Source organism: Xiphophorus maculatus, chromosome 21 (genome assembly GCF_002775205.1).
Source record: "Xiphophorus maculatus strain JP 163 A chromosome 21, X_maculatus-5.0-male, whole genome shotgun sequence".
Taxonomy (NCBI): domain Eukaryota; kingdom Metazoa; phylum Chordata; class Actinopteri; order Cyprinodontiformes; family Poeciliidae; genus Xiphophorus; species Xiphophorus maculatus.
In genome coordinates, this window is record NC_036463.1 from 6,522,304 (window position 1) to 6,547,901 (window position 25,598).

Here is a 25,598-nt window from a genome sequence, read left to right on the forward strand (position 1 = left end):
TACCACAGATTATCAATGGGATTTAGGGAATTTCCTAATTAATACCCTTAATGATCAGACCAATTATCAGTCCCACACCTTCGGATTGTCCCAGAGGAAGTGATCCAAGTGGCTGGAGTGAGGGAAGACTAAACCTCTCTGCTTTGGCTGCTGTCCTCGCGACATGAATTGGATGTCTATCATTAGGTGTAATTGGCCATATTAGATTATCTTAGTCAGAAATCTCAGACCTTTTAAATTGGGATTCCCACCTGAGGAAACTATGGGTTTTTTTCTAACTTTAAACTTGGAAATTGAGTGTATAAATGAATTGAAACCTTTAACAAATTCCAGTTTCTTTTTTTTATGACATAATACACTGAACCAATAAGTCAAGTTCATGTCAATTACTGTCTTGTAAAATGTTTGTTGAAATACTACAACAGAAATTTATCTACTTAGTTGGCACATGTTATAAACGGTGAAAAATAAATGCTGTTCAGCATTTGGAGTCTAAACTCATTTGCAATCTTCTTGTCACCGTAAAAGTATTAGATATGCTTTGTTTTGAGCTATGATCCACACAAAATTTGCTCCCCTGTTCTCTAGTTATTGTATGTTTTTTAAAAAAAAAATTTTTTTTAACAACAGCCTGAGAGTAATCTAGAAGAAGTGGGAAGGGCAATCACATGACCCAGTCCTGATAACTGTACACAGTAACAGTAAATTTATGGCAGGCAACTACCTCTACGTAGAGCAAACCTCCCAGTCGTGCATGTAGGCAGTTCATAGATGTGCATTTGAATAAAACTTTGTGTAGTTTCCATAACAAAGGGGATACCTGAATGATTTTCTTTTCTTTTTTCGCCAATTCTTATCCAAGAAATGACACTTCTAAAACTCACCTCACAGCACTCTAGGAATCCCTCACCATTCAGTCAATAATGCAGCTTCATTTGCACACTGGAATGAAGAGGAAGGAAAACTGTAGTTGGATTTTTCCAGGATCCTGACTGAGTGCTGACACAGGTTTCCCTTGTCACAGTTCAGCTAACAGAAGCAAGTGACTGTACTCAGAATAAGAAGGGCAGCTATTTCCTCCTCTTGCTCAACTATATTATGGTTTCTTTGAAAGGTTAATCTTTCAGATGTTCCCATCCAGTTTCCTAGTTTGAAAGCTTAACAAAATCATGTAGCTTCTGAATTATTTCCAAATACTTGTACTTTATTCTTTCACTGGACACACAGACAAACATATTTTTATCTTGAACTAATCAACAAATATCACTGACTGGATTGACATGTATTCCTCTGATTCACTGTTATAATTTTTCAGGTAGTAGACGGATCCAATGGCTTCTAATCAGACAGCAATCGTGGGATGGCTCTCTCTGTTATTTAATAGCTGTTTACAGTGTTTCCTCTCTGACTTGAGTTTCTCCCTCTGAGCTAAAAAATGTTGAATGATGCTGTGAAGAACAGCATCATTCTCTTATTTACAAGAGTGTGTCTTGTAAATAAGTAGTAATGACTTGCCAAGGCCCCCCTGGACCAAATTCTGTGGCGTAATAAACAATTTAATCCCCGCTTGCATAAAAGGGTCGTACTAAAAACATTTTTTCTGCCTATGTTTTAGGTCTCGGGAAAAGATGAATATCCTGAAAGACAACAAAGACCTGGCCTGTTTCTACACCACTAAACACTCTTGGAGAGGAAAGTAAGACACACATTTTTGTATTCTTTTTAAACATAATCAGTTTGTATTATAAACTGACCAAAATCTCAGCTCTGATTAATGTGGTTAGGGAGAAAATCTTGAAATCCTGACTCAGTGCTTCTATTGTGTCATCTTTGTTGAGGATAATGGGTCCTCAGACCTCAGTCTGCAGGCATGTGATTGATCTGTTTTGCTTCACTTTTGGGTGAAACCGATAGTGCACTGAGGAAAAATATAGTCTTTTGCAAGATATTGGTATGTTGATATGAAGTTGTTTTCTGCAAGGTAAATTATATACATCCCCTTTTCTGAAACAACAAATTGTAGTTACACTGATTTAATCTTTGGATAGCAACACTTTTCTGCTGGAAAGGCTACACAGGTGATGGAACCGCATGTGATGCCTTGCAGAAGTGTTCCTACTCTTAAATATTTTTAGATTTTTTTTCATCTTACAACCACAAACATGAGCAGCTTGCTTTATTGGTTTAGGTGACAGATCTTCTGGGCTGGTTCTCTTCACACATCTGAAGTCTTGGCTTACTCTTATTGACCAGATATTTTACTACTTCATCCATTTTCAGACAGCAGATTGAATCTCTGTGAGATGTTCTTTAGATTTTTTTAAAAATCCTAATACATAACATTAAAGTTTGTGGTTATAATGTACTGTATTGCTCTGCATGGGTTACTGTGCACTTTTAGGCCAATGTATAATAGTGTCCGATCTTTTAGAAAGTCTGGTTTATTTGGGGAGGTGCTGTTGAATCTGATACTGTCTATAAAAGCGAACTTGGGTCTCAGTTCCGTTGAAGTGAACTGTTGCAGTGAAGAGACTGCTCCAAAAGTAGGAAGTAAAGCCCATGGTATTCTGCTTAAATGCAACCAAAACAAAAACATGAGTCTGGTGCTAGCAGGAGAAATGGCTTGTAATCTTTTACCAAAGACAAAAGAGAAATCCTACAACCTCTGAAACCTCATTCATCCATTTTTGTTTACATTTTGTGAAGAAAAAAGTTGCGATCATATCATCTTCAGAGGTTTTTGTGTCCTTAACTAGTTATTAGTGCACCACAGGTGGGAGGGGGACACATTTTTTGAAGGATTGGTTTGTTTGACACAATGCAGTGGGAAACGAACCGCAGCAGCTGAAAGTGTAAGAAATGTTGCAGTTTTGGTCCCCAATCCAACAGAGTTTATCAGGTGTGAAAACACACTATAACACACTATATGCTATGGTGTATGAATTCTAGAAATGGATAAAATGTTTAAGAATGGTCTTTTAGAGATGGTGGATAATGGAGGCCCTCTGTGATGATATAATGCATGCTGCAGTTCAAGTCGTGTGCTGGTCATATCACATTACCAATACATGCTTTCTAAATGTTTTTGTCCTGTTAAGGCCTCTCATTGACTTGAGTAATTTAAGCAGGGCTGCAGGGCATCACTCACTCAGCTTCCTAATGCTTCCTTGTGAGTCTGGTAGAAGCCAGTGTTGATGCAGCGAAACAGTGTTTATCTAAGGCTCTTGTTTATCTAAATTGGTGTATGTGTACTGACTTGTCATCAGTATAACATATCTAACAGAGTTTTGGTGAAATGCTCTTACTAAGAGAAATCGGATAGCATTGCTTTTCCTGAAAGACAAAAGTTGAAAGATGTACAATATAAGTGGGCAAGTCAGAAAGCTGAAAGAAATGAAACCTGACTTGGTGATTGTGTAATGCAGATATTTGGGATTAGCAAAGCTATGTAGTTGTATTCACTGACATGAAAGTGTGACTGCTGGCAGATCAAGCATAGCTGGGGTGGAGCAGGCTTTTATGAATAGGGTCAAGCACAATACATTGGATCCATATGACTTTCATTAGCTCAATAGAAGAAGAAATATTTTGGATGTTTTCTTTTCATCTGACTTCATAATGATGTTTGCTTTCTTAAGACAGTCCTGTATGGGTTATGTAATATGAAAGTAGTTTTCTGTGATTTTTTTTTTTAGTTAAAAATATGAATTTACTTCTGCTTTCTTTTTATTTTGCTCAAGTTGAAGTTTAAAACTGTTTTCTGCTCCAAGTTTAAAAATATTTTTTTTTAAAGACAACATGAGGCTGACTAATAAAGAGTATTTTGTTGCTTTGATGGTTTTAATTAGCTTTTTTTTGTTTCAAAAGTTGTTTTGGGGATATAAATTGGTAAACATTGCTGCATGTCTGAAAGACCTAATTATGACCTCTTTGTGCTCGTGATCATAGTTTACTAAAAGTCTTGTGACTGTCTTGGAAGTTACTGGGTCTTTATGTTTGTATCCTCTGAATGGAAGGGTTTTGTTTTTCTTTCTGTAAAAATGAATTCTCCATGGACTCTTGGTCACATTTAAGAGTTTATCAAACATCTATCCATTCATCTTTTTGTGCAACCATCCTTTGTTCCGCTCATCCATCTTTGCATTTATCCATTCCTCTATCTTTCAACCCATAAATCCACCTGTATTGGCCCACTAGTGTCTACTCAGTGCGCCTGCAGCTTGATTCAGCCTTACTGTTATAAGAATTTTCCACCAGTGACAGTTCTGTGCTACCAACCACCATTTTATACCCTCCTCTCCTGGGGTTTAAAGCATGCAGAGTCAACCTTTAAAAAACACCACCTAAGAAGACTGTCACTGATTAGTTAGGGGGCGGTGTCACTGGTTGCACCACAAGTGATTCCATTATAAAACTAACAGTAACTAAGTCGGACAATAAGTCATAAACTGAATGTTCAACAACGCTTTCATGTCCTCCCATTTGTCTCTGTCCATTCATTCATTCATTCATTGTCAGTTTGTCTTCCTTCCTGTTTCCCTCCCTCTGGGTCTTGCAAATTTCCCCATTTAAAGGCTCATAGTGGTTCAAGCATCTGCCATAAAATCCAAGTTAATGTTCAGGCTTTTTATACCTTAAACAATATTTAGTAACCACTGAAAATTATGGGAATATTATTTTGAAAAATTATTCAATTTTGACCTGAAATATGCTTAGAAGCCCGGCTTACAGTAATCTTTTATATATATCATCACAACTTCTCCTTTTTGTGCATGCATATGTAAACCACAGCCTGTATTCACTCGTCTCTGAATGCTGTCGTAACTTTAGTGTTACTGGAAAAACTACTTTATTATGTTGGTGTGTTGACTGATTGTTGCTTCATGGGCTGTTTGTCCTGTGGATAAAATGACGTTTTGATTGTATATTCATATGTGGAGTGGTTACTGGGCTCTTTTTCAGTTATCTTTTGATTCTCTCTTTGTGAACATTGTTTGTTCAGTATAAAATGGAGTTGTACTTATCTGTGCTTCTCAGTCTGTGTTATTTGTGCAAAATAGGTGATAATTTGCTTATAGATGGGAGGCGGTAGTGAGGAGTCCTACAGGAAGTTGCCTAATGTGATTTATTATGAAACTTTGGAAGGAAAGAAAAGCTTTAAAACATGTGGTTTTGTCGCACCATATTAAGAATAATGCACTCTAAACAAAGCTTGTTGTATGATGTACTTAAATGAAGTACATAGGAAAACTATACTAGGACACCCATCACAGGAGCTCTTTGTGCTTTGGTATCTCTTAATTGAGGGATGGAAAATTGGGTTCTAAATCGATTGATCTCTCTATTCCCTGTAGCGGGAGCAGAGGTAGTAATATGGCCGAAAAGAAGATTCGACTCCATGCAAATCCTATTCTTATCATCTTACAGTTTTCAGTCTATGTAATCAAATTACAGCATGGTGCTGATGAATGGGATATCGTTATTTTTATGCAGGTACAATGCAATAAGGCTTGTAAAAGGGCTCATGATAGTTCAGGTTCCTCCAGGTTGATTTGCGTGTCTTACAGGGAATGCAAATCTGAGATTTATTTGTGAAATCAAACACCAGTGTCTCTTTTGCCTGACTGGTTGCAGAATCACTGAGTTAACTGAATAAATCCTAAGCTGTGGTGAGATGTCGTAAGCAGTTTTCTGAGTCTTTTAGTGCTATTATTGCTGCTATATCACATTTTTAAAAAATCCAACAAATTTTGGGCACAGTGTGGACATGAGCTCAGCTTCTCAAAGGAATTAGTCGAGAATATTTAGATTTTGTCACTGTGCTAAAATAGAAAGTCAGCCCACAGACTATGAATAATTAACTAACTTTGTGCTGATACTCAGCTCGAACCAGTCTGAACCAAGGTCAAGACAGAAGAGGAGATGCATGGCCCCAAAATATCTAAACCAGAAACGCCCCAATGAGTGCAGGTGCATTTTTAAAAAGCAGATTGATTGGATGTTAATTAGTTTTCTGCTTGGTTTATTTTTTTCTTTTTTCCCCATAAGCAGTTTTGCAAAGCCACTTGCTTTATGATATCTACAAGTTTGTTGCTGTGGTGTTTAAACTCTGAAATGGAAATATGCCAATGTGAGTGCAATCACATTACCTAAACTTACCCATGTCAAACAGAGATGTCTGGTTAGCCAAAATGGCAGATTTGTACTAAACATGGGATTTCTGGCTTGCTTACAATATTCTCATGAAATGATTACCTACACTATGAATATCTTGTTGCATGGTGCGTAGACATACATTTATAACAAACTTGCATTAATATAATCTTTTTGCTTTTATTTAAAGCAGAAAAAACATCAATTGCCGCAGTTAGCATAATGTTATGTACAGTATGTCTCAGATTTTTTTGTTATTGTCATTTTTATATAGTTAAATAGCAGTATAGAATAAACACCTGCTAAATGTTGTTGTAGTTTTTAAGTGCCTGTAGTGCAGAATACTTTTTTTCATGTAACAATGCAAACTAATTGTTTAGCTCCTTTCATTTTCACAGAAAGCCTGTCGTTCTTTTTTTCATTACTGTAAATATTTCCAAATCAAGGTGAACGTAGTTGGAGAAACCTCCTAGGCCTGGAGGCCACACAGTCATTTGCTATAGATTCCTCTTACTTTGATCCTCCTGTAATTTTAACTCACCAAACAGATGAATCACTTAGCCTCTTATCTTTATCGTCATTTCAGTGTTGATGGTACTTTGGAGTAATTTTACAGGGTGTATGATGCCAATCCAATGCTCTACTTTAGCCTCGCCTCAGGTCACTGCCTGTCCTGTCTGTTTGTATTTGTCAGGCACTTCAGCCTCAGCTGCAAATGCATTATGTAGAAGTAGCCTCTCAATTATGCCCCCCACCCCCAACCTGCTCCCTGGTAGTTGGACAGCTGCAGAAACAGTCTCTGCACCACACCTCCTGTTGTCTTGCCATATGAGGATGTGCAAAAAGGAAAGATGTCAAGTCAGCATGTTCTGCGAACAGTAGCAATATAAGGAAAACAGCATGAATGTTGGACTGACTGTCATGTTTCTTATATTTGAACTTTAAAATCTCTATTTTACACTATGAAAGATATCAAATAATTATTAATCTTCTTCAAATTTGTCAGCAAAATGCGATGAATTACTCGAGCATGCCAAGTGAAACTATTGCCAAACCGCAACGAGACACACTTCGATTTGGCTGTTGGTTCGCGCACATTCCCACAAGCATTCACTGTTTGGCACACACTCATATCTTTCACACTTCCTTCCTACTGTGTGAGAAAGACCAACTATTATAACGGTTAATGAACTAGTGTTTGTTGCCTTTGTGTCAGTGACTCAATTCATAGGATCCAAAGTTGCCAACATCAAACTGTTACCTTTCTCAGTCATTAAAAGAATGGAGAAAACAGCAAATCTCAATAGTGATTAAAGCTTATGCTGCTTTTACTGCAGTCTGCGACTAGTGATGTATTGATGGAAGCAGTTGGTGAGATGTTAGTCATCTTATCTGTATCATATTTCATATTGACTCATAAACATGCCTGGAAATGAACAAAGCAATGATGGATTTGATAGATGAGTGCTGTTTGACATTTTTCTGTCTTTCCAAGAGCTATACCTTCAAATGTCATTACTTTGGGCTAATGAGTCACTAGAACTGTTGGGTTTTTTTTAAAGGGAAATATTAACACATTATTAAATTTGTAAAACTACGAGCCAGGTTCTCAAATCTTAATTTGTCTCCGATTCATACAAAATTATTTATAAAGACTAAAGTATAATATAAATACATCCCACTAATACACTCCCTGGCCAAAAGAGAAGTTGCATCCCGGACTTGACTAAGCAAATGGGTGTAAGGCTCCCATTGGATAATTATTGGATAGGCCATTACTTTTCAACTGACAACAAGTTATTTAACCCTAGCTGATGCAATGTGTAGCTTCTCATTTCTTAAACAACCATGTTGAAAGACACATCCTGCGGTCGTGGAAAATATGCAAGTCTGTTTCAGAAGTGTTGAATCATTGGCACTAAGCAGAGAAAACTTCTAAAGAGATTGCAGAAACTTCTGAGTTTGGGTTGAGAACTGTCAAACGTATTATTAAAAAGTGGAAGGAAAGTGGTGAACCATCGTCTGAGAGGAAGAAATGTGGTTGGAAAAAATCTGGAATGATCGTGATTGGTGATCAGTTAAACATTAGATGACACCAAAGTGAAGAAAAACAACAGTAGAACTCGGGGCTATGTTTAATAGGGACAGTAAGAGCATTTCCATGTGTAAAATGTGAAGGGAAGTCGATAGAATTGGATTGAACAGCTATGAGGCCATAAGAAAACCACTAATCAGTGAGGCTAACCAGAGAAAAGGGCTTTAGTTTGCAAGGGAGCATAAAGATTGGACTCTGGACGACTGGGAGGTCATGTGCTCTGATGAGTCCAAATTTACCCTCTTCCAAAGTATTGGGTGCATCAGGATAAGAAAACAGGCAGATGAAGTGATGCACCCGTCATATACCTAGTGTCTATTGTACAAACCTGTTCTTGTACAATAGAACAGGCTTGTTCTGTTCTGCTCCTGCTTCAGGAGCCCAGTCCTGAACCAGTCTTTGTCTCATCTGACCATTGAACATTCATCTAAAAGGGATTGTCTACTGGCTGCAAATTTCAGTCCATTTGAAGGTTTTTGTGGTAGAGTAGGAATTTCTCTCCTGATCAGCACATTCTCAGTTCATGGTGATGTAATACTAGCTTCAGAGTGCACTGATAGCTGTTTTCCTGTTCATTTGATCCGTGATTGTTCATAAATGTCCTAACTAATCTCCTTTCATCGAAGGCTGTAAGTTGGGGTCCGATGGTTAAAGCTTTAGATCATAAATATTCTTCAAAACTGGTTTTAACGGGTAAAGCAAGCTAAGATAAGGTGTCAATGATGGCCTTATCAAATCCCAACCTCAGTTTTGTAGTGTATCCTATATTTGAATGAATGTTGCAAATTCTGCCACAAAAATGGGCAAAACGTCAGAAGCTTATTGATTCTTGCAAAGTGTGTTGCTTCTTAAGGGGCATTTTGCCAAGAAATTAAGGGAGTATTAATATATTTTACCTTGTTTTAATGTCTAAAGTACAGAAAATGTACAAAGTATATAAAAATAAATGTTTTCAGGTCTTCAAAGTCATCATAAATTATTACAGAACAAAAAACTGGGTCACAGGAACTGTACATTCTGACTTGTCTCCTCTTTATGTTGCAGATACAAGCGAGTCTTTTCAGTGGGGACGCATGGCATTACCACTTATAACCCGACCACGCTAGAAGTAACAAATCAGGTCAGTACCTACAAATTTGGCTTTACAGAAACCCTCTGGTCTTGCAGGAACCCCAGTCTGTCTGCTGTTGCTGACTGAGATTTTGTGATGCACTTCAAATAGATTTTTAACTATTAAAAATCGACTTGAAGTGCATTACTTCAAGCTGTGGTCTGCCTTCACATATCGTAAGATTTTAGTATGCTGCAGCCTGCAGGCAAAGATATGTTTCAGGCCAGGATATGAACTATATTTCATAATCAATAACCATTAAGAAACTCCTCATTGACACGTCTCATTCTAACAGAAGATTGCATCACTTTAATTTTCATCAAGTACTCTAGTCTAGAGTGCTGTAAAACAGGCTTTTAAGTGACAAAATGATAAATGAATCTTGAGTATTGGTGAGAAATTGTAATATTTTTTCTGTTTATATATTTGTATTAGAGGTGCACTGAGAATGAGATGGTGAACAACTGGTCTGAAACCCAGAAATCAAATGCTTTTCAAATCAATGAACTAACATTACCAAAGCTATCAGTTTCTGATAGCTAAAGGTGTGGATGTTGTTACTGAGTAAATAAGGCTTGCGTTGTTGTTTTGAGGATATCATTTGCTGGTTCGATTAAAATGGAGATGAGAAATCAGCCACAAAATTCTAACAAGGGCGCTCCTACTTTGTATTTTGTTATAAATCAGTTAAGTGTTGATTTAATTGCTTTATCTGTTGCCAGTGGCCTTATGGAGACATTTGTGGCATCGGTCCAGTCGGAAAAGGCCAAGGCACAGAGTTCAGCCTCACATTCCGCAAAGGCAGCGGCAAAAAGTCAGAAACACTCAAGTTCTCAACGGAGCACCGGACAGAGCTACTCACAGAAGCACTGGTCAGGAAAAATACTCGCGCACAATATTTTGTCTAATGTTTTTGACTGTGCAGAATTCAGTCAGGTTTTCCAAATACTTTTATGAATGACCAAGTGATTTTCTAGTTTTGAAACACAAACGTGAATCAGCAGATGAGGTGGTTTCAAATTGTAGATTAGAGAGTTTAGCATTGGAAAACACCAACAAAAATGAATTTTGTTTTTGTGTCTTTCTATTTTTGATTTGCAGAGATTCAGAACTGAGTTTTCAGAAGGGAAGATTACTGGTAGGGTAAGTACTGATATCTAATAAAGAAACTAAAAATAACGGCAAATGAAACTCACTACACTCTTGGTTTAGTGAGTTTTGCTAAGTAAATAAACACACCCACTTTCAATGAAGGTTTTAAAAAATCTCAAATGATCTGGTCCTTAGAAGATCTTAACATTGTGAAGATGAGATGAAAAATGTGCATAAATGCATGTTGATAGCCACATTTAGTTTGCTGAAATTTCTTGACAATCCCGGGAACTGAGAGAAAACGTATACTTCTGGAAAAACGAGTTCACACAACCAGTTGAATCAGAAGTAATGGTCAGAAATATAATTTGTTGTTCTTTGTCTTAGGTTTTCTAAGAGATAAAGTCTTGACCTGAATGTTTGCCATATCAATGACTATTGTTGTTTTATAATATACGTGTGATTAACATTTCACAGCGTTACAACTGCTACAAGCATCATTGGAGCGACATGCGGAAGCCGGTTAATTTAGAGGTGACCCCTGGTGGCATCGACCAAATCGACCCTCACACTAACCGAGTGGTGTGTAGCTACGACTACAGAAACATAGAGGGCTTTGTCGAGATTTCTGATTACCAGGGAGGATTTTGCATCCTTTACGGTGGCTTCAGCAGACTGGTATGCATCATTAAAAAGTACATAGAAAAGTTTAATTATGTGCTCAGCTGTCTGTTTTTATCTTCATGTACTGCAAATTCAGGATTCTCAGTCACTTGTTCCTTTTAGCATCTGTTTGCCTCTGAGCATCGAGATGAAATCATCCGGAGCGCCATCGAACATGCCGGAAACTACATCGGCATCATGCTACGCCTGAGGAAGGAGGCTCTGACCTTTGAGGGTTTCGTGACAGACAGGTTGGGAAAGTACAGCTCAGACGAGAGCATTACTTCTCTGGCTGAGTTTGTGGTGCAGAAGATCACAACACGGCACTCGGTAGGAACTATAAAAAATATTTAATAAATTAAAGATGCATCTGACTTATTCTATTTAAAAATGCACAATAAATTGATTTACTGGATAGTTTGGATGATTTTTTTTTCAGCTTCATTGCTATAATATAGATAACTGTTTTAGCCATTATCTAATGCAGAAACCAAAGGACAAGTTATCATATTTTTACTTGTATGATGAAACCATCTCCACTGTGGAAATGTAGGCTTTAGTCTGATCTTGTTACCTTGTACCCAGTTGCTTTTAATGGTCGAACACTTCGTTGTTAATTTACCAATATGTACAGAGAGAGCTTTCCAAATGATATTGACAAATTGAAAACGTCTCCAAACAGCAAAAGTTTCTGCTGGCACAAGAAAAGAAATTCTCTGCAGAGATTTATAATTGATCTTTCCAGACAAATTTGTTTTGTTTTACTTCATTTCTGTTCATTTCACCACTTCTACTTGGTGTAAACGTTTATACACCAAATTTAACTTTTTAGATCATAATGTCACTTCCATCTTCGTTTAATTGGGTCCATTTGTCTTAGCAGGATGAAATACAGTATTTAATTCAGTGTCAGCTGCTTGCTTCAGCAGCTAATGTTTATTGGCATTATAATCTTGGTGTGTTGTTCTGCTTTCCAGGAGCCGGTTAAGCGAATCCTTGCCCTCACAGAAACATGTCTAGTGGAGCGCGATCCTGCTTCCTATAACATAGTCACACTCAAACCCTTTGGAGAGGTGAGACGTAACACAAACATCATAAAGTCCTAAAAATGTTACTGCTCAGTTTTACTCTGACAAATCTAAATGTTGAATAATATTTGTTTCATTGCGATTAACTGCAAGTAAACATCTAGAATTGTAAAGTTTTTCCTCCAACTCTGTGTTGCTGTACCCTCAGGTGTTTGCACTCATCTGTGATGTAGATAACCCTCAGGTGTTTACAGTGGAATTCATCCGAGGCCAGATTAGGAAGTACTCCTCCACTGAAAGGTCTGCAAACACAAATCTCTTTCTATGTTTGCTTTAGCTTTACAACCCTGAGTGTTTTTTACTTTGCACAAATGTGACTGTGCTTCACAGCCTTTAATTTGCTTTGCACCCAATAACAGACTTGTTTTTCAATTGTGTGTCCAGGGACTCCCTTCTAGCCAGCCTGCTGGATGGAGTCAGAGCATCGGGCAACAGGGACGTGTGTGTCAAGATGGCCCCCACGCAGAGAGGGCAGAGATGGGGTTTGCTCAGCATGCCGGTGGAGGAGGAGGTGGAGAGCTTACATCTCAGATTCCTGGCAGCGCCTCCTCCTGGTGAGTTAAAGCTTTTCTTCTGAGTGGGGTTTCATTTCAGACAGAAACACTGAGCTTTCTATGTCTATATTTCCATCCAATTGTCATGTGTATTTTGAGCAAAATTTTAAAATGTCGCGAAAATGAAAATGCAATTAGGCGTGTTTTTATCTACTGGTCTGGAGCGAATCAACCAGACTACGGAAAGCATAATCGGGGTGATGTTCCCGGTGGTCCATGTTGCAAACTAGCATGGGCCACAGGTCACAGAAAACTGGAAAGAGTCCTCCCCCGCTGTTCTGGAAGTTTGGACTAGGAGAGTTCACTACGTCAGAACTTTTTTGACAAATGTGTTTCCATCTCGGCTTTGGGGCATAAACTCTTTTTAATAAGCCAAAAACCACCTCAAATGACCTAAAACATTTTTTTTTAAATTGAGAAAATTATGTAAAATTGTGCTGTTCCCACTAACCTTTTCTACTGCGATACTCCAAAATGCACATAAATATTTTTATAGAAATATGACTATAATGAGTAGAGAGACAGATTTATGTTCATAAAGAAGATAATAAAGAATGATGCTGTTATATTTAGACTTCTAAATCTTTCAGGAGCAGATGTCAGAGTTTAAAAGCATTTATTTCTTTCTTTGAGGTTTTCAATAAGTTAGTTGTATGTTTAAAAAAAAGATTACTGTAAAAACATGTGTTGGTAATATTGGTATACCTTCTGAAAGTCTTGAAAATGTAATTCTGCAAAAGTTTTAATTTTTTCAGAAAGTCTATCTCTTTTTGTATTTAAACCTTTTCTGCTTTTCTCAGGCGGAACCTTTGCAGATGCAGTGTTCAGATTCAATGCCAATATATCATACAGTGGAGTTCTCCATGCAGTTACCCAAGATGTGAGTTTGATCAGTTTTTGTTTCTCTGTCCAGCTTGGACTCGGACTGAAACCCTTGTCTTTTTTCGGTCCAGGGTCTTTTTTCTGAGAACAAGGAGAAGCTCATCAACAATGCCATCCTGGCCCTGCTAGCCCAGGAAGTGGAGCTGCCGACTCTGAACTCGGAGCTGGAAAGCCATTTCCAGGCCATCAGACGCTTGGTAGCCTCCAAGGCCGGCTTCCAGGCCTTCACCCAGCTGCCTAAGTAAGACGGCAGCACTTTGTTCTTCATTTATTAAAATCTTGCCATGCTGAGCTGCTGGTGGTAACAGGCATGCTCTGTTATTCCAAGGTCTGGTCAAGGGTCTGGACTCACAGATGCAACGTAAATATGAATCCATGCATCTCAGTCTGCCCTTTTTGTCTGTATTTTATGTCTTTCCCCTCTTTTTCCACTGTCATCCATCACTTTTTAATGAAGCTTTTAGACAAGCAAGTCAGAAATTAGATCCTTTTCAGCCTGACAGTCTGTCTTAATACATCTTGGCCTCCTGTCTTCAGCATTTTATCATTTTTGTTTTTGCGCTTCCATATCACTTTTCATTATTTGCTGTTGCCTATTCTGTTTTCTGCTCCTTTTTATTTATTTTGGCATTCTTCTTGGGTCACTGAGATGTATGAGAGGAACTGTAATTGACCATTTTTCCTTGTAGCTTGTGAGGCTGAGGAGCCAGAATTGGCTTCCCTGAGAGATTCATTGCTGTTGTAGCTTGCTGTTTCCTCTCAGACTCATAAAAACACCCAAACATTTCAGAAATGTTGATTTTATTTAAGCAAAAGAAACAACAAGTCACTTAAGAAGCAATGAATTATTTGTGTATCCAACCCCAGACCGGCATTTATATTAATTTGTTGGTTATTCTCATTAACAGTGATGAATTTATTGGAGCAAGGTCATTCTTTTGTGTTTTATTTAAATTTCTATATGTGTTTGTATGTTGCAGGTTCAGGGAAAAGTTGGGAGTAAAAACGGTCAAAGCTTTAAAACGGAACAACAATGGTGTGACTCATGCTGCTATTGACATGCTCTGTGCTCTTATGTGTGTAAGTGTATTTTAAATATTATTTCTACTGTATTGTATTTACAGGATCCTCCATGATTACTGAAATCTGTAAAGATGTGCAAGAAATAGGCTAATTCAGTACCTTTATACAAATTATTTTAAAAATGGAAAAAATATCCTAATTTTTAATTTCAGCTCTTTTCCAGAGTTTGGGAAAAACTCCCACTTTAACTATTTAACTGACACACCTAAAGGTTCCTTGAAATTGCGTATGAGCATTTATTATTTACATTTTGTTGATAACTTGATCAGTGTCTTTTCTTGGAAAATAAGTAGATCCTTCCAAACCATAGTTTTTCGGAGGCTTGTCCTACCTTTACAAACGTGAGCATGTTATCTCCACTCATTGGGAGTTACAGCCAGTCAGCGCTGAGGAAAATAAATGTCACTTCTGGGCTGGCTGCTTTCTAAACACCAGCCAATAGCATGTCAGGTAGTGTTGCACCTTGGTGTTTGAGTTTCCTAAGCTGCATTCCCACAGAAAAAGCCACAGAAACTGCATTAGGCAGGGATCCACTATATTGCAATGAAAGATAGATAGAAGTAATTGTGGAGGGGATTGAATCATAGTTTACCATGGTTGAGATTATTCTGTCTTTTTGTAGCCCATGCACGATGACTATGACCTGAGACAAGAACAGCTAAATAAGGCCTCTCTTCTGTCCTCCAAGAAGTTTCTGGAAAACCTTCTTGAAAAATTTATCACCAATGTGGTAACTATCCTTCCAGTTGTCAGGAGCTTTGCTGAAGCTTAAACTTAAATTCAGTTTGGTGTTCAGTTATGTTTTTTTTCCCTCTTTCAATTGTTTTTGACAGGACCATGGAACTGGAGCTTTGGTCATCAGCTCCTTATTGGACTTCTTAACGTTTGCGCTTTGCGCCCCCTACAGTGAAACCACTGAAGGGCAGCAGTTTGACATGCTGCTTGAGATGGTTGCCTCTGACGGGCGAACACTATTCAAACTATTCCAGGCAAGAAGGCTAAGGCTGCAAATAATTCACATTCTTTGTTGCAATAAATGTTTTGCAATTTAAGTGACTTAAATCAAACTAATCCTATCTCCAGCATCCTTCCATGGCAATCGTAAAAGGAGCTGGTCTTGTGATGAAAGCTATAATTGAGGCAAGTGTTTTGTTAAATGAACTTATTCTCCAAATCCTTGGTCATTTTTATCAGGTACTGATCTGTGTTTCTAAATGTTTATATTTAGGAAGGAGACAAGGAAATTGCCACCAAGATGCAAGAGCTGGCTCTGAGTGAAGGGGCCTTACCAAGACACCTGCACACGTCTTTATTCACAGTCAGCACAGACCAGCGAATGCTCACCAACAGGTCAGCCTTCAATAAATGCAGACATTATGTGCTTCTTTAGAGTAAAATAATTATTTTGAACTAACTTGGATGTTTTTTGTTATTACTTGTGAGAAGCATGTAACTTAACATAAATGCCATACGTCTAATCTGTCTGTTTCAGGCAGCTGAGTCGTCACCTGGTGGGACTGTGGACAGCGGAGAACCCTGTGGCTATGAACCTCCTCAAGAGAATCCTGGTACACTTCTGAACTCTTACATTGACGCTGAATGTGAAGAATGTCCTCCAATGTTTATCTGGCCTGCCTGTCATTTGTTTTGGTATTCTTGTACACTAAAGTCACTAATTTGCTTTTATGTCTGCAGCCAACCGGCCTGCTGGCTTACTTGGACAGTCCTGACCCAGTTCCAGAGAAAGACGTGGACAGAATGCACATCCGGGACAACTTAAAAATCGCTTCGGTATGCGTTTTTTTTTTTTTTTTCTTCCCAACTTTTCTTTTTTTTTCCCATTGTTTGGGACATGTAGGTGATGACTGTGATATTCATTCCTATGTCTGAGGTTAAGAAATGTTTTTAAAAAGCCGTATTGTCCTCACTACTTCTTTTCTCATCAATCATTATGATGCTAAAGCATTTTCCGAATGTTATGCACTATGTCCTTGAACAAGAAGTCCTGGCCAGCTAGTTTTACAAGTTTTCTAGTGCAAGCACAGGTACTGTAAAGATGGCCAATCACACCTTGTTTGGTCCTAGTGCTTGACCAGTATGAATTTAATGTAGTGTAATGTTGTCATTAAATGGTAAGAACCATTTAAGGAGTTCCTTCTGAAACAATCCAGGGGACATGTCCCACCTGACCCCCCCCAAATCCTGTTGGTTGTATAAAACGGCAGCAGTGAATGGAAGCAGCTGAAAGTCCTGTTTTACTTATTGAGGTTAAATTGCACTACAGTAATGCAATGTGGTAGATGCCAATGTTAAGGATACATTTGCTGTTTGTCCTAAAACATTTGTTTTAGGCTAATGCTACACATGTGGTGGCTGCCAGGGAAATCAAGACATCTAGGGTCCTTATTCATTTATGAGCAAAGTGGAAATGCTTTTGTCATTTCCAGGTCTGGGTAACTGTGGGGGAAAAAAGAAATGGGGTATAGTCAAATGCTTGATTTTTTTCAAAATCCTTTTTCCATGTTCTAAAGTACGAATATCTATTGATATTTAAATAAAATGCAATTTTTTAACTGTTGTGCAAAAATATAATAAATGAGGTAGTTACTTTTCACAAATCTCATCAGCTTTTCGTGTGTAGAGGATATTTAGTGAAAATAAGATTGCTTACTATATGAATAAGATATATACTATGTAATAATACATATATTAATGGTACAATTAACAAAGTTTGGCTCCAAAGAATATTTTTTGTGGGAAAAGCGTTTTAAAATTACTTATGCACACTAAGGGGTTTAGTAATTCAGTTATGTCACAAATTTTAGGTTTTCTGTCCCCAACATATTTTCATTGTAATTGCAGTAGACTATAAAATAATTTCCTGTTACTCTTCTGCTCTTCCTTCCTGTAGGATCAGTTAAATCGCAACAAGGTGCCTGAGTGGCAGAGAATTGCAGGTAAAGCAGCCAAAGAGGTGGAGAAGTTTGCCAAGGAGAAAGCTGACCTGGTGCTGATGCATTGGAGGGATAAAATGGGCATTGCCCAGAAGGAGGTGAACATGTATTCTTTTAGTAGAGCTCTTGTAGCTTTTGCCTTGAGACAGATTATTACTTCTGATGCTGGCTGCTAAGATGTTGCTCCTGCTGCTGATGTGGACCGCTGCTGCAGATCGCAGAGCCAAACTCATTCCTGCTGTTATTTTGCATGAAAGCAGTGCCTGCTGTGGTGCTGGATTTTACAGGGTATCTTAGTAAATATTTAATTTTTTATCTAAAGCATGTGCTCTCTTTTAGAGAGGCATTGCTGGGAAGTTTTATGAGGTTAACTTTAAATGCAATCTAAGTGTTTATAAAAACTGCTTTGCTATTTGGCCTTAATACTTGTTTGGCAGGAAATAAGTGGGTGTGTGTTGTCATTGAAACTGGTTCATAAAACCTTGGTTCACTTTTGCTTGTTCGTTTATGTCTCGGTTGCTTAAATCCAGTCCTCTTTCAGGTTTTCTGTTACAATCTGACATCTTTTGCATCTTTACTTTTCAGTGGCTCGAAATCATAAGTTAACACTTAGTATTTGAAATGCTTGCTCTCTTCACTGTTCCTCAACCACATGCATCCATTTCTTAACTTTTAACCTGTTGATTTGTTTTGCTGTGATTAAAAACACAGAAATCTGCTCACCCTTTGAATATTAAAGAATATTTAGCTACTGCTTTGCACGTCAGTCTCTTTAATATTCACAAAGTAATGACCTATGACCCTTGTTGTGATTGATCTGTTTGATCTGAGGAACAATAACCTCTCTGTGTCTCTATCCCCAACCCTCCCCTCTGTCACATCTGGTTTCTGTGCTGTCAAACAATGCAGCAGGACAGAAACAACTTGGTAAGTAGGGCTAACCAGTGGGTTTCACGTGTTCCTTTTCATTTTATTTTCTCACAGTTCATAAATAACCATTTTCCAGTTTTCATCTCACATTCTGAGGCCTTTTCTTTCCTCTATTTTACCAGTTACTATCCTAACAAAATGAAAAACAAAAAACAGGAGAACATACAGTCAAGTAGATAATAAATCATGTTCTACTTATATTACATGCAGCTTCCAGAGATTAACACTCAGTGAATTAGGTATTTGTAGCTTCCAGAAACTTACTGAAGGTTTGGGTCATAAATTTAAAAAAAAACTTGTCTAAAACAGGAGAACAACTTGCCTAGTAGAATTTCCCATCCAGCACTATTTTGCTACCCATGCGGCATCATTTTTTGTTTTCTTGTGTGCTACTATATGGAAAAGCAGATTCTGTGGTGGTTGATTTGTGTGTTTAAGTAATACCTCAGCCACCTGAACAACTCATTGTCACACTGCTACAGTAGACATGATGGGTGCATCACTTCATTTGCCTCTCTTCTTACCCTGAAGTGCCCATCACTCTGGAAGAGGGTAACTCTGGACTTATCTGACCACATGAGCTTCTTCCTTTGCTCCAGAGTCCAATCAAATTAATGCGTTTTTCTCTGGTTAGTGGTTTTCTTATGGCCACACTGCTGTATTTAACAAGTTAACATTAGGTAATTAGTTGGGCTGTCAGGTCACTAAGACTGACGCTATTTTTAGTTTTCACACCTTGATTGTACAGATTTTGTTTTATATCTAAGAAATATAACATCTAAGTTATATTTCCAAATAACTTAGATGTTTATGTCATCAGTGAGGAAAAAGTGTAGCAATCTTTCAGTCAGCTGACCAGCAATGCACAGCAACAGTTGGGAAAGTGGGTAGCACCCTTTAAGTCTCAGCTTTGTGGCACTTAAAGCACCCTTTAAGTGCAGATCAGGTTAACTAGATGAATAATTTATTTACAGGGTTAAAATAAAAGTTGGGCAAAATTAGGTGAATTGGTGAAGTGGCAAATTGACCCTTGAAGTGTTTTAATTTCCATCATCTTTTCTAAAAGTCTACTCATGTTGTTTCCGTTTCATCTTCAGTTTTACTGAAATCTTGGAGATCTGATGCTATGATACTAAGCAACTAAAACAAGCATTAAAAGGTTTGGGTTTTTTTTGTTTTCAGAATCCAAACCAAAAGCCTGTCATCCTGAGGAAGAGAAGACAGAGAATTAAGATTGAATCAAACTGGGAACTATTTTATTACAGGTAGCTCATTTTAATCACAAATAAAATTTAATATGTGACGCATAACTTACTTTTGTCATATTTCCACAGCAAACCTTTGTAGCTGAAGTGCTGTTTGTTTTATTTTAAACATCCCTAAACTGTTTGGTCGAAATTATACATTAGTAGCGTTCCAGTTTGTGCAAGAATAAAACCATTGTTGTTAAAGATTCCAGCTGGACCATGCGCGCTCCAACCTCATCTGGAACCTTAAAACGAGGGAGGAGCTACGTGACGCTCTGGAGGGAGAGATGCGTGCTTTCAGTGTGGACCGTGAGCTCGGCAATGTCACCGTCATCTCCTGGAATCACCAGGAGTTTGAGGTTTGGACACACTTCCACCCTGGATGCGTTTTTTTTCTTGTTCAGAAATCTGTGGGATCACAGAAAATTTGCATGTAAATCTGTGCAGGTGAAATACGAGTGCCTTTCTGATGAGATAAAAATAGGAGATTATTACCTGCGTCTGCTGCTGGAAGAAGATGAAAATGAAGAATCGAGTGCCATCAAGAGATCGTAAGATTCCAGTTACCCCATCTGTCCACAGTGATTGTTGAACACCAGCTCCTTAAAGTATGATTCACGTCATGCCTCTTTTTATTTGCAGATATGAGTTTTTTAATGAGCTCTACCATCGCTTTTTACTCACACCCAAAGTCATGATGAAGTGCTTGTGCCTACAGGCGCTTGCAATTGTGTACGGCAAGTGCTTTGAGGAGATTGGTCCTTTCACTGACACAAAATACATTGTTGGCATGCTGGACCGGGTATGTGCTGGCTAACAGTGCAGGTGATATTTTTTTTGTGTACTATCCACAAGTAAATTCTGAAATCTTGTTATTTTCATAGTGTACAGACAAACTAGAGAGGGACAGGCTGATCCTCTTCCTCAACAAGCTCATTCTACATAAGGTAACCTGGAAAAAGAGAACAAATTTGCACAAGTGTGTTATCTTACTCACATTTTTATGATTCCTTTTTATTTTTTTGTGCAGAAAAATGTGAAGGATGTGATGGATTCAAACGGAGTTCGCATCATGGTGGACTTGCTTACTTTAGCCCACCTGCACACCAGTAGAGCTACCGTTCCACTTCAGGTAAAAACTGTAAAGTTGTGAGTTCCTGCACTGAGTTTGGTTAGAAATTATTTAAGACCATAATAAATAATTCCAGTTTTTTTATTTTTTTATTTTTACTAAAATAACACAATAAAACTCAGTTTAAAAACTGAAATAATAAAAATGCAAGAAAATAAACATTTTAACACACTTTTAGGTTTCACACCAGGTTTCGAAATCACTATGGTTTATAACCTTGACCAGTAGCCACTGGGTGCCAAAGACCCCAATTTTGGATCCTATAATTTAAAAATTGTCTCTTTAGTCTTAAAATGATTCTTGTGTATTTCCACAGAGCAACGTTCTGGAGGCATCACCAGACATGAAAAGGGAGGGTGAGAAAGAGTGGTACTTTGGGAATGCAGATAAAGAAAGAAGAGGACCTTTTAGTTTTGAGGAGGTGAGCAGTAGTCACATTGGCTTTTGGATCATCTTTTTTTTTTCTTTTTATGCAGTTACTTTATTTTTTTACTGCTTGTATATATGTTTTCTTCCTTGTTTAGATTCTAGTTCTGATGCAGTCTTTTCTTCTTTCCAGATGCAGGAGTTTTGGAACACGGGTGTCCTGACAGCAAAGACGCGCTGCTGGGCTCAAGGGATGGACGGTTGGCGCCCCCTACAGGCCATCCCTCAGCTGAAGTGGTGCCTCTTGGCCACAGGCCAGCCAGTGATGAACGAGTCCGACTTGGCTACAATGATCCTCAACATGCTCATCACCATGTGCTCGTATTACCCAAGCAGGTGATTGTTGCTTCTTTTCTGTTTTTTTTCCTCCAGTTTCAAGAAAAAGCTCATGAAGACTAATAATCTGGGCAACTGCTTTTATTTCTTGTGCAGGGACCAGGATAACGCCATCATCCGACCTTTACCTAAAATCAAGAGGATGATTAGCGACAATGCCTGTCTCCCACATATTGTCCAGGTATGTCTACAGTTTGGGTGATACAGGTGTATTATACATGGGCAGAAATTCATTTGTTGGTTTTTCTTGTTTTCCTGTTCCTCTCAGTTGCTGCTGACATTTGACCCCATTCTGGTGGAAAAGGTTGCCAACCTGTTGTACTTGGTGATGCAGGACAACCCAAATCTGCAGCGCCTCTATTTAACAGGGGTTTTCTTCTTCATCATGATGTACACAGGCTCCAACGTGCTTCCTGTTGCGAGGTAATAACACATCACAGGGATTATTATTAGGGGCATGCGTCATCTTGGAATATTGCTCTTTTCAGCCTGCATGCCTACTTATAGATGAAACTCAGTGTTGAGTTTTAATCTTGCTAAAAACATTAAACATTTGGACTTGGGCTTAGTTTTAGAACAGGTGTGAAATATGACTTAAGTTGTTTTCCAGATCTGCAAACGTATGGAAGAAGGAAATGAAGTCTGGAAAAACATTTCCATTTTCTATAAATTACGTCATTTCATCCATCTCGGCTTTACATTACATCACAGAAATATCCCAAGTGTCAGAAAATCACACCATTCGGCTATTTTTTCTTTGTGTCTTTCTTTCTTTGTTTTGTTTTTCCTTGTCTGCCTTTGTGTCTTTCTCTTTTTCTCTTTCTTTCCTTCCTCCTTCCCTCTATTTTTGAGTCATAATGGTTTAAACATCATGGATTTTAAAGGGTAAAAAATCAGTTTTCACCCTTTGAACATTGGCTAAAAAGCAATAAGAATACTAGATATTAGTCCGGAATAGCCTGTAATTTTCTCACCTAGGTGCTTAGAAATCCTGGTGTGTAGGATGCATGAAATAAAATCTGTGAAATTCCTCTTTTCTTTTTAGGTTCCTGAAGTACACTCATTTAAAACAAGCCTTCAAATCAGAGGAGGTGATTATCATGACACTGACATTGTAATTCAAGATTCTGTGACAGAAATGAGATTAAAATGTTATTTCATTTATGTTTCTTGTGCAGTCCAAAGGTCAGGACATCGTACAGCGCAGCGTTCTGGGACCAGCTTTACCAGAAGCCATGGTGTGTTACCTGGAGAACTACGAAGCTGAGCGCTTCTCTGAGATATTCCTTGGCGAATTTGACACACCTGAGGCCATTTGGAGCAGTGAGATGAGGTGAGAAGTGACCTCTGCTTCATAAAACGAGTTTATTTGTAACGTTATTGTCGCAGCAATGAATGCTTCTGTTATTTGATCTATGCCTGCTTCTTATTTCGTTTCAGGCGAATGATGATTGAGAAGATTGCTGCCCATATTGCTGATTTTAGCCCCAGGCTGCAGAGCAACACTCGAGCTCTCTACCAGTACTGCCCCATCCCTGTGATCAGCTTCCCTCAGCTAGACAACGAGCTCTTCTGCAACATTTACTACCTCAGGCATCTGTGCGACACCATCCGCTTCCCCAACTGGCCTATAAGAGACGCTGTGAGTTTTCTTTACCTTTTGTGGTCTGAGACTCTTATTATTTAAGTATTATAATCAATTTCTGTCCTTACTAATGAAGGTGAAGCTGCTGAAAGACACTCTTGAAGCCTGGAAGCGGGAGGTGGAGAAGAAGCCGCCCTCAATGTCTGTGGATGACGCGTACGATGTTCTCAACCTCCCCAAAGGACAGGGCCAGTGAGTGGAAGAAATTTACTGCTGTAGTTTTCAAAGTACACTGCAGAAAAATTAAACTGACTCAAATATTTTCATTCAGCCCCTTTTCGTCAATATTACCTTTTTGGTGCAACTGCATCTACAAGAGATTTGGGTGGTGTCAGCTTAAACACACCTAGAGATTGGATTTTTGCCCATTTTTCTTTGCAAAATAGTTAAGACTCAATCAGATTGGATAGAGAGCTTCTGTGCACTTTCATTTTCAATCCGTGCCACAGATTTTGAACAAAATTTAGGTCTGGATTTTGAGTTTATCATTTTTAACACATCAACAAGTTTTGATCTATCACATAACAATCAACCCTTGAGGCCCTTAGAGAACATCTGGATTTATTTTTAGGTGTTGAATGATGGCTAATGGTTTGACTGGATTTTATTTAGTCACGTTTTTTACCTTTTTATTTGAAAGAAATGTAGAAAACTATTTAAACAATTATTTAATGATGCCCTTTGTGTTTTCAGGCATGAGGAGAGTAAAATCAGGAAGGCTTACTTCAGACTGGCGCAGAAGTACCATCCTGACAAAAACCCAGAAGGAAGGGTGTGTAAAATTATTATTTTCATAATAAATGTTTGCTTAGGCTTAGAATCCTTATTGTATTTACTCTTGTCTTCCAGGACATGTTCGAAAAAGTTAACAAAGCGTACGAGTTCCTTTGCACAAAGTCTGCCAGGATCGTAGACGGTCCTGACCCAGAAAACATCATCCTGATCCTCAAAACTCAGAGCATCCTTTTCAATCGACATCAGAAAGGTTTCAGCATGGATTTAAGCATCAGCTCTACCCATGTAAAAGCAGCTAGCGCCGTTATAGTGTGCTAATACTGACACTTTGACTACTTCTCCAGAACTGGAGCCGTACAAGTACGCCGGTTATCCCATGCTCATCAAAACGATCAAAATGGAGACAGACGATGCGCAGCTTTTCTCCAAAACGTCGCCTCTGCTCCCGGCCGCCGCTGAGCTGGCCTTCCACACGGTGAACTGCTCGGCTCTTAACGCCGAGGAGCTGCGGCGGGAGAACGGGATTGAGGTATCAGTATTTTAACCAATTCTGAATGTCGCCATGTTCATATGAAATGTCCACCTCTACGCTGTTGGTTAATGAGGGGAAAAAAATGTGTTTGTGCAGATTTTACTGGAAGCTCTTTCTCGGTGTGTTGCTGTGCTCACTGCATCCAGTAAGCCTGATGACATGGCTGTTCAGGTAACACATGTATAGGTTGATGACTGTAAACATCTTTTTTATAATTTCATACATGTGTTTTTGTATATATAATTTAAAAATGCAACAAAGAGATTTGAGAATTCTAAAAATGTCAGTCTTTAAAAGAGTAAAGATTTACCCTAAAAGCCATGTTCTTTGTTTGCTGTAATTTCTAAAACCCGGTTTCTCTGACGACTCTTTGAAGGTGTGCGGGCACATCTGTAGGTGCTACAGTGTGGCAGCCCAGTTTGAGGAATGCAGGGAAAAGATAATCGAACTGCCAAACATCATCCGGGACCTCTGTCACATTTTGTTTTATGGAAAGGTGAGCATCCTTCATGGTTCACTTGTGTCCTACTGCATATTAAAGCGGGAAAAAGTATTTTCCTAAAGGAGAAATGATCTTGAAAACATGATTTTTTGGGGGTATTTAATTTAACTTTTTGGCATATTAATTGAGGAAATAAAATGTGTTGCAGTTTTACAGCATCTAAATCACCAGAATATTATTTTGATGAATAATTATTTGGCTGCATAGCTTAGCTTATATATGTATAAGATATAACACAAAATATATCTTTTTGTATGAGAAGACATTTGAAAAGAAAGGCAGGCACAGCATTTTACTGCACCATTCATTGCCATAGTTAAGGGTTTTGTCTCTTATTTGGTGATGAACAAATATTTTCAAGGAACTCCAGTAGGACAATTATCTGTTCAGTAAATGCATCACCTTTCAACCTTTATTTCTGCTTTATGGTTAATGTTT

The 25,598-nt window shown here is 38.3% G+C and overlaps 1 protein-coding gene across 5 annotated transcripts in view; it reads left to right on the forward strand.

Annotated features, from left to right (window-relative positions):
• Nucleotides 1-25,598, forward strand: part of dnajc13 (DnaJ heat shock protein family (Hsp40) member C13) — a 33,632-nt gene that overhangs the window by 1,468 nt on the left and 6,566 nt on the right. For 4 of the 5 annotated variants that reach the window (XM_014468595.2, XM_023326305.1, XM_023326302.1 and 1 more), the window contains exons 2-40: nucleotides 1,616-1,696; nucleotides 9,293-9,368; nucleotides 10,082-10,231; nucleotides 10,461-10,502; nucleotides 10,929-11,129; nucleotides 11,238-11,444; nucleotides 12,092-12,187; nucleotides 12,351-12,442; nucleotides 12,587-12,756; nucleotides 13,557-13,636; nucleotides 13,710-13,879; nucleotides 14,619-14,718; nucleotides 15,344-15,451; nucleotides 15,555-15,710; nucleotides 15,805-15,861; nucleotides 15,950-16,071; nucleotides 16,214-16,289; nucleotides 16,417-16,512; nucleotides 17,633-17,773; nucleotides 18,585-18,602; nucleotides 19,788-19,870; nucleotides 20,058-20,211; nucleotides 20,300-20,403; nucleotides 20,495-20,654; nucleotides 20,737-20,799; nucleotides 20,883-20,984; nucleotides 21,301-21,405; nucleotides 21,544-21,746; nucleotides 21,843-21,927; nucleotides 22,015-22,169; nucleotides 22,792-22,837; nucleotides 22,925-23,079; nucleotides 23,187-23,388; nucleotides 23,468-23,583; nucleotides 24,085-24,163; nucleotides 24,241-24,376; nucleotides 24,471-24,655; nucleotides 24,755-24,829; nucleotides 25,035-25,154. In XM_014468595.2, the coding sequence (XP_014324081.1) occupies nucleotides 1,629-1,696; nucleotides 9,293-9,368; nucleotides 10,082-10,231; nucleotides 10,461-10,502; nucleotides 10,929-11,129; nucleotides 11,238-11,444; nucleotides 12,092-12,187; nucleotides 12,351-12,442; nucleotides 12,587-12,756; nucleotides 13,557-13,636; nucleotides 13,710-13,879; nucleotides 14,619-14,718; nucleotides 15,344-15,451; nucleotides 15,555-15,710; nucleotides 15,805-15,861; nucleotides 15,950-16,071; nucleotides 16,214-16,289; nucleotides 16,417-16,512; nucleotides 17,633-17,773; nucleotides 18,585-18,602; nucleotides 19,788-19,870; nucleotides 20,058-20,211; nucleotides 20,300-20,403; nucleotides 20,495-20,654; nucleotides 20,737-20,799; nucleotides 20,883-20,984; nucleotides 21,301-21,405; nucleotides 21,544-21,746; nucleotides 21,843-21,927; nucleotides 22,015-22,169; nucleotides 22,792-22,837; nucleotides 22,925-23,079; nucleotides 23,187-23,388; nucleotides 23,468-23,583; nucleotides 24,085-24,163; nucleotides 24,241-24,376; nucleotides 24,471-24,655; nucleotides 24,755-24,829; nucleotides 25,035-25,154 (4,554 nt within the window). In that variant the 5' untranslated portion in view covers nucleotides 1,616-1,628. The remainder of the gene's footprint in view (nucleotides 1-1,615; nucleotides 1,697-9,292; nucleotides 9,369-10,081; nucleotides 10,232-10,460; nucleotides 10,503-10,928; nucleotides 11,130-11,237; nucleotides 11,445-12,091; nucleotides 12,188-12,350; nucleotides 12,443-12,586; nucleotides 12,757-13,556; nucleotides 13,637-13,709; nucleotides 13,880-14,618; nucleotides 14,719-15,343; nucleotides 15,452-15,554; nucleotides 15,711-15,804; nucleotides 15,862-15,949; nucleotides 16,072-16,213; nucleotides 16,290-16,416; nucleotides 16,513-17,632; nucleotides 17,774-18,584; nucleotides 18,603-19,787; nucleotides 19,871-20,057; nucleotides 20,212-20,299; nucleotides 20,404-20,494; nucleotides 20,655-20,736; nucleotides 20,800-20,882; nucleotides 20,985-21,300; nucleotides 21,406-21,543; nucleotides 21,747-21,842; nucleotides 21,928-22,014; nucleotides 22,170-22,791; nucleotides 22,838-22,924; nucleotides 23,080-23,186; nucleotides 23,389-23,467; nucleotides 23,584-24,084; nucleotides 24,164-24,240; nucleotides 24,377-24,470; nucleotides 24,656-24,754; nucleotides 24,830-25,034; nucleotides 25,155-25,598) is intronic. The other variant, XM_023326304.1, reaches the window with a different exon arrangement.